Here is a 15,044-nt window from a genome sequence, read left to right as displayed (position 1 = left end):
AGCACCATTAACCATTCATTATGGTTGTTGTGCCTTTTGATTGCTTGGAGTCTTTTCTAAAGAATATATTCTTCTTGCTTCCATAGCCTGCAGTTTTCTGTACACTAAATAATTATTTTCCAATTATCCTCTTGTGTCCTTCACTGGAGCCAGTTCCCCTTCAAGCAAAAAGATGCAGGTGAGATTGAGTATAAAGTGTTCAAAACCATGCAGGGCTTCAAGAGTGTGAATCAGGATAAGCTGGTGGCAGAGTTAGGAACCAGATTGCATAGACTTAAGCTGATTGGCGACAAGTGCAGAGCAAGATGAGGGAATCCTTTAGATAGGACATTGTTAAGATCTGGAATGCACTGCCTGATAGGGTGGTCAAAACAGATTCAGTATTAATTAGCAAAAGGGAACTGAACACTCACTTGCAGAAGAAAAGGAAATTGTCTTTTTGGGATGGAGTCGGCTGAGAAATATGCATCAGAAGCCATAAATGGTTTGTGAAGGCTGGAATATTAGTGGGGGGGGGGGGGTTGCGTTCTGGTTGCTTTTAGCATGTTTATCTGTATCAGAATAGTGGGTCAAAGATTTCCTGTGTGGCTTGTCTGCCTTATCAAGCCTGTTGTGCCAATTGCAAAGTATCACCATTAGTCTCTCTTAGGTGTTGTTCCCAGCCATGGCTTATGTTCAATCACTGAACAAGCCATTTCCAGCCTTCTTCTATGTCAGCCCCGACTCTGTGGCAGCATTCCAACCTCGGAATCGGAAGCTAATGGGTTCTGAGCCCTACTCCTGATAGCCAGTAATATAATCTTGGCTGACAATCTAGTGCAGAGCAGAGAGGTGCTGTGTTTTTGGGTGAAAGCTCAAACCAAGGACCAGACTTGCCTCTTAAGGAGAAGGAAGAAGGGAAGTATTTCATGGCCACTATTGGAAGTTTAACATTCATTCCTGAGCCAACATTGTTCTCATTAATGGGTGAGTACACCATGGAACATTACTGTGAACAAATGTATTGCCCATTTTCCCCATCACCACAAGGAATGCATGAAAACACAAAGCACAGCCAATAACTAACAATGAGGTTAAGGAATTGGGGAAGTGCACGTGGGGCTCAGGTTTTGAGGATTGCAGAGAGAATGGTTGTTGGTTTGGAGGAGATAAAACAGGAAAATAAGTCAGTGGAGAAATGGAGGAATGAGTATTTTAGTATTCGTGAACGAGGATCTGATGTCAGTCACCGACCACACAGAGCTGATGGATGAATTTCATTGGGAGTGATTTGGTATACAGGTGGAAGAATTTTAAATGAGCTGGAATTTCTGCAGAGTGGACGGTGGGAGGCTGGCCAGCAGAGCATTCAAACTGGTGAGCCTGTTGGAACAGCTGAGGACTTCAGCAGCACATGGATTGAGAAACTGCAGAGCCAGGTGATCGAATGGAAGTGCTGGTCAGCAATGGGGGTTCATGCATTCATGAGCTCAGAGTCAAATAAGGTGCCAGTTGTGAAGAGTGTGGCTCGGACCTGGGCAATAACCACGGAAACTCATAACATGGCAGCAGAGTTTGTCGCAGCAAATGCAGCTGGTAAAGGTGCCTGGTATGGTTCACTGACCCACCTGGCTTTGAGGCTGTAGGTTCAAATCCCACTGTCTGCACTTGACTCAGTCTCAGCTTTCCCATCTGTGCAGCTCTAGGGAAGTGAGGTGCCTTAGTTTGAATGCAATGTTAAACCAACACCCCATCTATCCTCCCAGGTGGGTGTAAAGGATTCCAAGGCCAGTATTTCAACAAGAGAGTGAGAGAGAGCTCTCCCTGTCTCCTGCCCAATATTTGGCCCTCAAGCAACATGGCAGAGGCAGGGTTCAGTGTTTTCACTGGTGTCGGTGGGATCTTGATGCACAAATTTCTGCCACATTTCCCAACATGCCAACAGAGAGCACTTTTTAAAAGTAGCTAATTCAATACTGGGTGTCCTGAGGTCATGATAAATAAACGCAGAGCCTTTTGTACCAGGCGATGAGTTCTATAATTTTAGTCTTTTATGTGTTGAACAGATGGTCAAGATTCTGCAGACTGTTCAGCAAGCAGCTAGAATCACAGAACTATATGCTCTTGCCATTTCAAAGCTCCAGCAGTTACAGAAGCTTATCAGCTTGTGCAAACAGTTTGTAAAAAGATGTGAATCATAAATGAGTTCGCATCTGCATCTGCTGTTCATTCCAGCTGAAGGTGTTTCAGTTGTTTCAAGGCATCTTGCTCTGAGCATGGCCCCACCTTTTGGACAGGGATTATAACTCAAAGCCTGAAAACAGACTTAACAGAATGGTGCGACAGACATGAAGGTCAAGACTAATTTAATTTCTCATGCAGGTCTTGTAGCTGTTCAAACAAGATAGGATTTCCGACCTCTGTGAGGAAAAATAATGTTCACTGTGTCAGACTTTGATCCGACTGTAGACAGGCTTGGGGACTCAGAGCAGACATGAAGTCGGTGAGCTCAAACCTAATGACATCTACAAATCGGCGCCGTCGCTTTCGCCTCTGAAAGCGGGATCGAACCGTCACAGGCTCTGAATCTCAAAGAAAAGAAAATCAGAGTTAAGGTAATAAAATGTGAGGCTGGATGAACACAGCAGGCCCAGCAGCATCTCAGGATGCTCCTGAGATGCTGCTTGGCCTGCTGTGTTCATCCAGCCTCACATTTTATTATCTTGGAATTCTCCAGCATCTGCAGTTCCCATTATCTCAGAGTTAAGGTCTCGGCTCCGGTGACCCTTCCTCAGAACCGGACCCGAAACGTTAACTCTGTTTTCTCCTTCACTGATGCTGCCAGACCTGCTGAGCTTTTCCAGCAACTTCTGTTTCTGCTCCTGATTTCCAGCAGTTCTCTCGGTTTTCTTTTTTTTAACCCGGAGTGCCTTTCAGCAAATGCGCCTGGTATCAAAGCTGTGTTTGTTAGTGGAGGCAGTGACGGAGAACGGGGCGGACAATTATGCGTGCACAGCAAGATCCCACCGGCAGCAGAGGCACGGGCGGCCAGCTGACCTGTTTTCATGATTTTGTGTGGGACGCCGCAGAGAGAGCAGTCCTCTGCTCTCCCTCCAAATACTCCACACGGAAACCAGCCAACGTACCCATTGCCCTGCGCTCCTGCCCAAGTGGGAGCAGCTGACCAGGTGCAGGACTCGTCTATTCCTGGTTCCCGAACCGTGTCGGGCAGGTCTAACTGAGACCAACAGCTCCTGGCAGTGGAGGCCGAAGACGAGGCGTCAGCCCTTGCTAAACCCACAGTTTCCTGGTTTGGAACATAATCCCCGCCTGGGGTGTGTGACAATGGCACAGTTCAGTACTGGGGGCTTTCGGAAACTTTGAAACTTCTGCACCCCTCCAGCACCTGCAGTTCCTACTGTCTCTTGCACCGAGAAACGGTCAGCCAGGATGCGACAGGGGTTGCAAAGAGGGTGAAAACCCGTTCCCCGTACCCAGAACCCCGAGGCAGCTGTTGGGGACAAGAGTTCATGGCTTCCATTCTGAGCTTCACAATGGCTGACGTGACACTCGGAGCTCGATCTAACACCGACCTGCCCCGGTCTATCCTCAAAGACTCTCTGCTATAGGAAAGATGTTAGGCCATAAGACCATAAGACGTAGGAGTGGAAGTAAGGCCATTCGGCCCATCAAGTCCGCTCCGCCATTTAAATCTTGGCTGATGGGCATTTCAACTCCACTTACCCGCATTCTCCCCGTAGCCCTTAACTTGAAAAGGATCAGAAATGATTTCCAAGGATGTTGCCAGGATTTGAGTTACAGGGAGACGCTGCATGTGAGCATCGGCTGCGGGGGTAACCTTATAAAATCATAAAGGGCATGGGGATAGGGTGAACAGACAAGGTCGCTTCCCAGCGGTGGGGTGGACAAGTAGCGGGGCATAGGAATAAGGTGAGATGGGAAGGATTTAAGAGGGACCCGAGAGTCATGCAGATGGTGGTGTGAGTCTGGAATGAGCTGCCAGAGGGAGTGGTAGAGGCTGGTACGATTACAGCAATTAAAAGGATAGGGACATGAAAACGAAGAGTTTCGTGGGATGTGGACCAAATGCTGGGAAATGGGACTAGATTAATTTGTCGGAGTAGTTGGAGCAAGTTGAACCGAAGGGTCTGTTTCCATGTTGTACATCTCTATGTCTCTATGACCTTCGCCCAGGAATCTGGCTCAGAGAGAAAATGTGAAAAGATACAGAAAGAGGAAAGAATATTGGAATCGGTGTCACTGGAATTTGACTGAGAGAATCGCGCACAGATTTATAATGACACACAAAGTGACCCTGTGGTGTTCTTGTATGAGTTTCCGTTTCCTCCCTCCGTTTTTCTGTTTTGGAGTGAATTCTTTTGCAGAGAGAAAATAACTTGGTCTCAGCAGGAGTGAGAGATGACTCAGCAAAATGCCGGAAAGCCACGGGCACAAAACTGAAAGGGTTCAGCGTGGAACTGGTCACTGGAGCAGCCTAGAAGGCGGTAGGGGTATTGTGTGTGGGGGGAAGGGGTAGGGCAGATGGTGAATATTCCCTCTGAGAACACTCGGTGGTTTCAGTAAGCTGTTTGGATGCTGAGCAGTCCCGGGTGGGCTCTGCCTGAATGCAATGAGGCTGTTATGTTCCCTTCACTGTCTCCGCTTCAGTCTCTGCATTGCATCAGGAACAGCTTCAGCACAGCCCCAGGGCTCAGGTAGAGTGAGGGGGGTGGGGGTGGTGGATCCCGTGAGGATGCTGGTCTGTGGTCAGCAGGCCACTCCCTGAAGGGGAGGGGAGAGGGAATGGAGGTCTCACAGCCTGCCACACACACGCACACACACAAACCTGATGGTGAAGAGCTGCTCGCTCTCATGCACTGAGGAGAACCGTGCCGCATTTTGTACCCGCGCCTTCAAAGGAACGCAACTGTCCACACCCCTCCCTCCACCCCAAACACACACAGACACAGTCCCCAAACACACCCTCATTCCCAAACACACACAGCGCCACGCACCCCGTCAACCCCACCCCTATCCCTCCAAACACACAGTCCCACCACACACACCCATACACGCACACAGACACAAAACCGAAAACACCCCTCACCCGCCCCCGCACACACAGCCTCAAGTATCCCCAACAACACCCCTCAATCTCCAACTACAGACACCCCCCCCTCACACACACAGTCTCAAATACCCCCAAGCACAATCCCAAACTCCCTCCCCCAAATCCCCAATTTCAAAAACATCCCCCTCACACACACAGTCTCAAATACCCCCAAGCACAATCCCAAACTCCCTCCCCCAAATCCCCAATTTCAAAAACATCCCCCTCCCACACACAGTCTCAAATACCCCCATGCACAATCCCAAACTCCCTCCCCCAAATCCCCAACTTCAAACACATCCCCCTCCCACACACTGACACAAACAATCGTACCCACACACGCTCACACACATTCTCCCCTCTCTCCCACACACACATTCCCCTCTCTCACACACACATTCCCCTCTCTCTCACACACACACATTCCCCTCTCTCTCACACACACATTCCCCTCTCTCACACACACATTCCCCTCTCTCACACACACACACATTCCCCTCTCTCACACACACATTCCCCTCTCTCACACACACATTCCCCTCTCTCACACACACACACATTCCCCTCTCCCACACACACATTCCCCTCTCTCACACACACATTCCCCTCTCTCTCACACACACACATTCCCCTCTCTCTCACACACACATTCCCCTCTCTCACACACACATTCCCCTCTCTCACACACACACACATTCCCCTCTCTCACACACACATTCCCCTCTCTCACACACACATTCCCCTCTCTCACCCACACACACATTCCCCTCTCTCACACACACATTCCCCTCTCTCTCACACACATTCCCCTCTCTCACACACACACACATTCCCCTCTCTCACACACACATTCCCCTCTCTCACACACACATTCCCCTCTCTCACACACACACACATTCCCCTCTCTCACACACACATTCCCCTCTCTCACACACACACACATTCCCCTCTCTCACACACACATTCCCCTCTCTCACACACACACACATTCCCCTCTCTCACACACACATTCCCCTCTCTCTCCCACACACACATTCCCCTCTCTCTCACACACATTCCCCTCTCTCTCACACACACACATTCCCCTCTCTCTCACACACACGTTCCCCTCTCTCACACACACACACATTCCCCTCTCTCACGCACACATTCCCCTCTCTCTCTCTCACACACATTCCCCTCTCTCTCACACACACACATTTCCCTCTCTCACACACACATTCCCCTCTCTCTCTCACACACACATTCCCCTCTCTCACACACACACATTCCCCTCTCTCTCTCACACACACATTCCCCTCTCTCTCACACACACACATTCCCCTCTCTAACACACACACCCCCCTCTCTCACACACACACATTCCCCTCTCTCACACACACACACATTCGCCTCTCTCTCACACACACATTCCCCTCTCTCAGACACACACATTCCCCTCTCTCACACACACACATTCCCCTCTCTCAGACACACACACATTCACCTCTCTCAGACACACACATTCCCCTCTCTCACACACAGACATTCCCCTCTCTTTTACACACACATTCCCCTCTCTCACACACACACATTCCCCTCTCTCAGACACACACATTCCCCTCTCTCACACACAGACATTCCCCTCTCTTTTACACACACATTCCCCTCTCTCTCACACACAGACATTCCCCTCTCTTTTACACACACATTCCCCTCTCTTTTACACACACATTCCCCTCTCTCTCACACACATTCCCCCCTCTCTCTCATACGCACATTCTCCTCTCACACACACACATTCCCCTCTCTCAGACACACACATTCCCCTCTCTCACACACACACATTCCCCTCTCTCAGACACACACATTCCCCTCTCTCTCACACACACATTCCCCTCTCTCACACACACACATTCCCCTCTCTCAGACACACATTCCCCTCTCTCTCACACACACACATATTCCACTCACACACACACTCATTCGTGGAGTGGTAATGTGACTGGACTAATAATGCAGAGACACGAGTATTCTGGGGACATGGCTGTGAGTGGGGGTCGAGGTAACTGCTGTCAATTGTCAAAACCAATCTGGTTTATTCACGTCCTTTCGGGAAGGAAACCCGCCGATCTTATCTGGTCAACACGTGACGCCCGAACTACAGCAATGTGGTTGATTCTTAACCCCCCTCTGAAATGGCCCAAGCAGTTCAAGGGCAGATAGAGGTGGGTAACAAACGCTGGACCCACGTTTCACACTGAGACACACACACACACACACACACGCCCAGTTTGACACGCACACACACGCACTCAGTCTCACAAAACACACGCACCCGCGATCCCACACTCCCAAAATGACACGCACACACAGTCGCATACACACATGGTCAGAGACACCTAGTCTCTCTCATACACCCGGTCTCTGCCACACCCCAAGTCGCACAGACACCGTGCCTGACTGACACACAGACCCTGTCTCACACACACCCAGAACACGGTGACATCTTACCTTGGGAAATAAAGGGCGTTTTCAGACTCAAACTGACCCTCCTGAAAGATGATGTTGTTTATTTTCTGTCCCCCCCCCCACCCGCCGCCCTTTAATATTCAGTTCCGTAAGTGTGTATATGTACGCGCCCCTCCCTGATCATCGTTTCACTGGGGTGGGGGCTGTTATTACTGCGGGCTTGTTGGCCGCGTTGCTGGCCAACGGGACTGGATTGGCAGCGTGCCCACGGTGCCCTCCCCTTGCAGCTGGGCGCATCAATCACCGGCTCCCGGCTCTGCCTCCTCCCGCCCACCTCAGCAGCCTATTTCCGCCGCTTGGCGCCTCCGTTATAAAACGCGGACCGAGGCCGGCTCCTGCACACTCACACACATTTCTCCCTCCCTGACTTCCCCCTCACCCTCCCAGCTGAAGATGAGCTACATCCTGGAGACGGTGAGCAATCCTTCTACCTCGTACCGGAGGCTGGAGAGCAAAAGCTATAGCAGCCGGGCCGCCGCTTCCTCTCGCCCTCAGCCGTGGTCTCGGGTTAGTGCACCCGCTCCGGTGCTGACCTCGTCCACGTCTGTGTCTTATCGGCGCCTGGCTGGCGCGGTGCAGGCTCCCCGGGCTTACAGCTCTTCCGAGAGCCTGGACTTCAGTCAGTCCAGCGGCCTGAATGGAGATTACAGGGGAAGCGGGGGCCGCAACGAGAAGGAACTGCTGCAGGGTTTGAACGACCGCTTCGCGGGCTACATCGACAAGGTGCACTCCCTCGAACAGCACAATAGACAACTGGAGGCTGAGATTCAGTCTCAGCGCCAGAGACAAGCTAGCCAGGGCCAGCTGGGGGAGGTGTACGAGCAGGAGCTGAGGGAGCTCAGGAGCCTGATAGAGCAGGTGAACCACGACAAGGCGCTGCTCCAGCTCCAGAGCGAGCACCTCGACGATGACCTGCAGCGGCTACGGGAGCGCCTGGAGGACGAGGCGAGGCTCCGGGAAGACACCGAGGCCAATATTAAGGGGCTGCGGAAGGAGGCGGAGGACGCAGCGCTGCTCAAGCTGGAGATGGAGAAGAAAGCCCAGTCCCTGCAGGACGAGGTCGCTTTCCTTCGGGCTAACCACGAGGAAGAGCTGGCCGAACTCTTCGCCCAGATCCAGGCGTCCCAGGTCACAGTGGAGCGCAAGGACGGGCTGAAGACCGACCTGAGCTCGGCGCTGAAGGAGATCCGCTCGCAGCTCGAGGGCCACTCGTCCAAGAACCTGCAGCAGACCGAGGAGTGGTACAAGTGCCGCTATGCCAAGCTGAACGCGGCGGCCGAGCTCAACAAGGACGCGATCCGCACGGCCCGCGAGGAGATCGGCGAGTACAGGCGCCAGCTCCAGTCCACGTGCATCGAGCTGGAGTCGGTCCGCAGCACCAAGGAGTCCCTGGAGAGGCAGATCAGCGACATCGAAGAGCGGCACAACGCCGATGTCTCCAACTACCAGGTAAGGAGCAGGGCGGCTCCTCCCTCCAGCATCTATCCAACTCCCCCATCCCACCGCGGGACCCCCTCCCTCCAGCATCTATCCAACTCCCCCACCCCACCGCGGGACCCCCTCCCTCCAGCATCTATCCAACTCCCCCACCCCACCGCGGGGCCCCCTCCCTCCAGCATCTATCCAACTCCCCCACCCCACCGCGGGACCCCCTCCCTCCAGCATCTATCCAACTCCCCCACCCCACCGCGGGACCCCCTCCCTCCAGCATCTATCCAACTCCCCCACCCCACCGCGGGACCTCCTCCCTCCAGTTTCTATCCAACTGCCCCAACCCACCGCGGGACCCCCTCCCTCCAGTTTCTATCCAACTCCCCCAACCCACCGCGGGACCCCCTCCCTCCAGTTTCTATCCAACTGCCCCACCCCACCGCGGGACCCCCTCCCTCCAGTTTCTATCCAACTGCCCCACCCCACCGCGGGACCCCCTCCCTCCAGCATCTATCCAACTCCCCCACCCCACCGCGGGACCCCCTCCCTCCAGCATCTATCCAACTCCCCCACCCCACCGCGGGACCCCCTCCCTCCAGCATCTATCCAACTCCCCCACCCCACCGCGGGACCTCCTCCCTCCAGTTTCTATCCAACTGCCCCAACCCACCGCGGGACCCCCTCCCTCCAGTTTCTATCCAACTCCCCCAACCCACCGCGGGACCCCCTCCCTCCAGTTTCTATCCAACTGCCCCACCCCACCGCGGGACCCCCTCCCTCCAGTTTCTATCCAACTGCCCCACCCCACCGCGGGACCCCCTCCCTTCAGCATCTATCCAACTCCCCCACCCCACCGCGGGACCCCCTCCCTCCAGCATCTATCCAACTCCCCCACCCCACCGCGGGACCCCCTCCCTCCAGCATCTATCCAACTCCCCCACCCCACCGCGGGACCCCCTCCCTCCAGTTTCTATCCAACTCCCCCACCCCACCGCGGGACCCCCTCCCTCCAGCATCTATCCAACTCCCCCACCCCACCGCGGGACCCCCTCCCTCCAGTTTCTATCCAACTGCCCCACCCCACCGCGGGACCCCCTCCCTCCAGCATCTATCCAACTCCCCCACCCCACCGCGGGGCCCCCTCCCTCCAGCATCTATCCAACTCCCCCACCCCACCGCGGGACCCCCTCCCTCCAGCATCTATCCAACTCCCCCACCCCACGATGGGACCCCTCTCTCCAGTATCTATCCAACACCCCCATCCCACTACAGGACCCCTCTCTCCAGCACTTATCCAGTCCCCTCCCACCGCCACCAGTATCCGTGGGACCGCTCCTAATATCCATCCGACAACTCTTCCAAATATCCCACCCGACGCTCCCAATGCCCACTCACCCAAACCCCAAATTACCACCGAATGACCCTCAAAATACGTGAGATACCACCACCTCCCCCACGTCCATCCAACCCTCTCACCCACCTCGGGGTAGAAGACTCGGTAATAGCTTCACCGCCGCCCCCCCCCCACCCCGGCCTTCCCAAGTTCCCTCTCACTCTGTGTGTGTGTGTGTGTGTGTGTGTGTGTGTGTGTGTGTGTGTGTGCCCTCTTGTGTGTTCTCCCTTTCTCATCTCTCTCTCTGTCTTTCTCTCTTCCCCAGTCCTCTCATAAGTCGGCCATTCCCTCCCCCTCCCTCCACCCGTTTGCAAGCCTCAGCGCCTCCCTAAGTGGCGGGAGGAGGACGTGGGGGCAGGGGGCGGTGGTGAGGAAACTGCTGGCCTCCGGAGCTCCGCTGCCGGTTGATGAGTCGCGCTGTCCGCCTGTAGCTCACGGGGCTCCGGCTTGTCCGGAAGATTTGCCGGGAACGGAGCTGGGCGGTTCTGCTGGAGCAGTGTCCGGGGGGGAAGGCGTGCTCTCAGACCTGCCCAGCTAAAGGTACGCTCTGCTCCCGGGGCTCCGCTTGGCTGAGAGGGTCGTAGGGGCTTCGTCGCTGGTAGTTTATGGATGTGTTTCTTATCTGTGTGTGTGTGTGTGTGTGTGTGTGTGTGGAATATTTTAGGAAACCGTCCAACAGCTGGAGAATGAGCTCCGCAACACCAAATGGGAAATGGCCCGTCACCTGCGGGAGTACCAAGATTTGCTGAATGTGAAAATGGCTTTGGACATCGAGATTGCCGCTTACAGGTAACCGGACCGTCCGCGGCTCCTAAAAAAAACAGGGATCTGGGGGCCCGGGGGCGCTGCTCGGCCAGCGAGCGGTGTCGGGGCCGCCATTCGGGGCAAATGGGCGAGTCATTGAGCTTGTTGTCCCGGGACCATCAATGGGAGTGGGGCACAGGTGGACCACCCCCTCCCACTCAGGCTACAGCGTTTCGTGGGGTGGGATTGCTTGGCTGACCTTTCTCCCGGGTTGGGTGTTCTGCAAAGGAATAGGGGGAAAGAGAGGTGAGGTGGGGTTGATGGAGGTGGAGAAGGGTGACGGTGCTGTGCAGTGTCTCAGTTCAGCCGGAGTACCGTGTAGCGCGGGGCGGGGGCAGACAGTTCTCCCGTTTACACTACTTCTCAGGGCCCACCGCTTTCTGCTGGGGGTTGGGGGGCAGGTGCATGGGAAGCGAGTGTCACTGAAACAGGCCACTCGGCAGCGAGCGCGTCTGTCCCCCAGCCATAACCAGGCGCTCCCCAAATCATGACGCGAAACCATCTCTGATCTCTCTCTCTGTGTGTCTCTGCGCCGCATTTCGCCCCTCCCATTACAATTCCCCCCGCCCCTCCACCCCATCCCGCCAGCTTCTGATAAATGCAAAAGCTCCTCTGTGCGCCTTTCTGCAGCCTATCTTCTGAAAGCCACTCCCTTCGGGAACTATCCCACCCTGCACCAATAACGGGCCATGACAGTTGTAGAATCTAACAGCGCAAGAACAGGACATTCGGCCCCAAAGCTATAGACTGGTCCTTTACAGGAATCTTTCAGGAGAATAGCACACTCGGTTGGCAACGTAGTCCCTATCTGTGCTCCCAGTGTGTATCCCCCTTCCTACTGTAAGGATTAAACCTTCTCGCTTCTATCCACTCTCCCTTTTTCTCCCTCTGTCTCTGAGCAGGAAACTGTTGGAAGGTGAAGAATCTAGATATACTTTCTCTGGAAGCATCACCGGCCCCTCCTTCCCCTATAGACCTCCGACCACACCCACAGCCCCGGTCAAAGTGCAGAAAACCAAAGAAGCCCCCAAGTTGAAAGTGCAGCACAAATTCGTGGAAGAGATCATTGAAGAAACCAAAGTGGAGAATGAGAAAGCAGAACGGGATGAGCTGGACCTGGCCGTGGCAGTGGAAGAGTCTGCAGCCGAATCCAGTGCTGAGGAGGAGGAGGTGGTCAAGGAGGTAGTTGTAAGCTCAGTCAAGGCTGCAATTCAGCCTGAGCCAGAAGCAAAGGGTGAGGAAGAGGAGGAGGAAAAGGAGGAAGAGGAGAAAGGTGAAAGAGAAGGGGGTGCTGACCAGGAAGAAAGAGAGGAGGAGGAGGAAGAAGCAGAAGGTGAGGCCAAGGGGGCAGAAGAAAGTGAAGAAGTCAAGGAGAAGATTGAAAGTGTGAAGCTGGAGGAATCGAAAGCTCTGCCAGAGGATCAGGCAAAGGAGGCAAGTGAGGAGGAGGAAGAAAAAGAAGTCATCAAGAAAGAAGAAGCTGGTGAAGAGCCAAAAAAAGAACTCGTAGAAAATGGAGAGGAAGCAGCACCGGAAGATGTTAAGAAGAGCAAGGAAGCAGTTAAAGAGACGCTGGTTTCTGAGAAAAAGATTGAGGCAGTTGAAGAGGTCAAAGAAGCATCTGCAAAAGTCAAATCACCACAGAAAGAGGAGGTCAAAGTAGAATTGGAGGACAAATCACCAAAAGAAGAGAGAGCCCCAGAAGCTGAAGAAAAGAAGGATGAAGCCAAGTCAAAAGATGAAGGCACAATCATCAATGGAGAGGTCGAAGAGAAAGGGGATGACACCAAGAAAAAGGAGGAAGAGTCGCAAATCATTTCCAATGGTGTTGATCAGAGTCCTACAAAGGAGGAGGACTCTGACATAGTCTCTCACATGAAGACCGCAACCAAAACTATCCATAAAGTCATCGATGATGATGAGGGCATGACCAAACACATCAAGGAGATCACCAAATCTGTCACGGTAACTCAGACAATGGAGGAGACAGAAGAGGTTGTCCAGGAGACAATAGTGTCCACTAAGACGGTTGAGAAAACGTCACACTCAGTCATAAAGAAGGAGGAGGACAGCGCGTGAAGTGAACCACACGAAGCAAAGGGGATGACACTTGACAGCTAAAGATGCATGGGTGTGACAGCTTTTCGAGCCTTGAGCAGAGTGGGTCCTCCCTTGAGGAGCTCCAGACTTCCTGTTTATTTTTTCCTTTTTGTGCAATAGAAGAAACTGCATGCAAGTTTTAAAAAAATGTGCCCTCCACAGTGCTGAAACACAAGGAACCACAGAATGGGCAAAATCCGACACAACTGAAAACCCAATTGCATGGAGGGCATATGCACTGATTCAGAACAAACAACAAAATGTTCAAGAGAGGTTGTGAGCTGTTGGGGGGTGCTTTGGAGAAAGTCTAAAGATGTATTATGCAAAGAATAAACTAAGTCAAAAAGTTAAAAAAAAACTAAAAAAAATCCTTAGCCTTAAACTGCTCATTGATTAATCTATGTTTACCTCACGAGTGCTTTTAAAATGGACTTCCATTGGAGGGAGGGACTACTGATCATTCACCAACACGTCACACTGTATCGCCCCATGTGCAACTTCACTGCAGTATTTGCTGAATAAAAGTCATATTCTGAATCTCAATGTCTGGTTTATTAGTTCAAATAAATGCAGAGGAGGGAGGAGTTGGTGGGATCTTGTTAACTTATAAACATCCCTTACCCTTCATTAAGCTTCATTGATACATCATGAGTAAAGAGGGAGACAAAAATTTGTGTGCAATCTCAGAACAATCTTATTCCCTTGAGTGCCTTCAATTTCCCATGCTGCCAAATCATGGGTGAACTATTTTAACCAGTTTATTCATGGATTAACTTGAAAGAAAGATGAGGCAGTATTCGATCTCACCCTCTTACATTTGGGGAGATTCCAAATAAAATGTAGGTGTTAGTTTTTGAAACTGGCTGCTGCTGACATGTGCATATGCATCAAGGTAAAATTTTTGTTTCGATTTAATTCTGGATTCACTAACGTGAATCTGATTCTGTTGGCAATGCAGTCTGCAGGATTTGTCAGTGGGAATAAACATCAGAAAATCGTTCCAGCTTCGTGTCCTTTCAGAATTAGAAATAAGGGTCATTCTGATATAGTACCAGTTGAAATAAATCAAGTTTCACCTAGCCTCCACTCTGCTTTCTCAAGCATTTGAACACCACTTTCACGACTTCCTTTTCCATTCCCAACGCCGTCATCAGCAATGTACAATGATATAGTGTCAATACAACATCTGTGACCTGGAACACATTCCCGAAGCTAGTCACAATTTGCAAAATGGGTCTTTCTGAAGTTCTAATTTCCTTGTAGCTGGCTCGCATCTTTTGGATGCGAATGTAATTAAAAATCACACCCGGCTCTCTTTAACGTGTCTGCTGATTCCTGCAGCTTTGGGGGCAGTGGGTTGGCGGGGGTTGCTGGAGACCAGCTGGGCGTGAAGCAGTGCAGGCTGTCAATGCAGCAATAAACATGAACTAACGCGGAATTAACCGTTTCACGGCCGCAATGCCTCAAGAGGTGAGAAGTAGGTATTCAACCATTATCGTGTCAGAGAGTTAAAAGGGTCTGTGGGCTCTCGCAGATTTTTTTTTTGAGGAGCGCCCCCCACGCCCCCATCCCTCCCCCGTCTGAACGACGGATAACCCAAACCGCGGCGTTTCGGTCTTTCAAAAGCTCGGAGAAGTATCAGCACCACGCTTGTCTGGACAGCTCCCTGAGGGATGGAGGCAAAGTGATCGTCCG

General features: G+C 52.5%; 1 protein-coding gene and 1 long non-coding RNA gene across 3 annotated transcripts in view; one reads left to right on the top strand and one right to left on the bottom strand.

Moving 5' to 3' along the window:
• Positions 1-7,840, bottom strand: part of LOC125447995 (uncharacterized) — a 28,029-nt gene extending 20,189 nt beyond the window's left edge. For both annotated transcript variants that reach the window (XR_007246633.2, XR_009443072.1), the window contains exon 1: positions 7,604-7,840. This is a non-coding gene — a long non-coding RNA (uncharacterized LOC125447995). The remainder of the gene's footprint in view (positions 1-7,603) is intronic.
• A 93-nt stretch (positions 7,841-7,933) lies between these two features.
• On the top strand, positions 7,934-13,886 carry LOC125447993 (neurofilament medium polypeptide-like). The gene is made up of 3 exons (XM_048522842.2): positions 7,934-9,070; positions 11,110-11,234; positions 12,152-13,886. Exons 1-3 carry the CDS (start codon positions 8,015-8,017, stop codon positions 13,326-13,328), a joined length of 2,358 nt encoding a protein of 785 aa, XP_048378799.1. The 5' UTR covers positions 7,934-8,014; the 3' UTR covers positions 13,329-13,886.
• Positions 13,887-15,044: the final 1,158 nt, after the last annotated feature.

Source organism: Stegostoma tigrinum, chromosome 40, assembly GCF_030684315.1.
Source record: "Stegostoma tigrinum isolate sSteTig4 chromosome 40, sSteTig4.hap1, whole genome shotgun sequence".
NCBI classification, from domain to species: Eukaryota; Metazoa; Chordata; class Chondrichthyes; order Orectolobiformes; family Stegostomatidae; genus Stegostoma; species Stegostoma tigrinum.
Note: the sequence above shows the minus strand (reverse complement) of the source record. Positions and strands in the feature narration are given on the sequence as shown.

Excerpts from the sequence above, each read along its gene's own strand:
- LOC125447993 (XM_048522842.2), top strand. The coding sequence starts at position 8,015 with ATGAGCTACATCCTGGAGACGGTGAGCAATCCTTCTACCTCGTACCGG. Across the intron at positions 9,071-11,109 it reads CCGATGTCTCCAACTACCAG|GAAACCGTCCAACAGCTGGA; the intron begins GTAAGGAGCAGG and ends GGAATATTTTAG. Across the intron at positions 11,235-12,151 it reads ATCGAGATTGCCGCTTACAG|GAAACTGTTGGAAGGTGAAG; the intron begins GTAACCGGACCG and ends GTCTCTGAGCAG.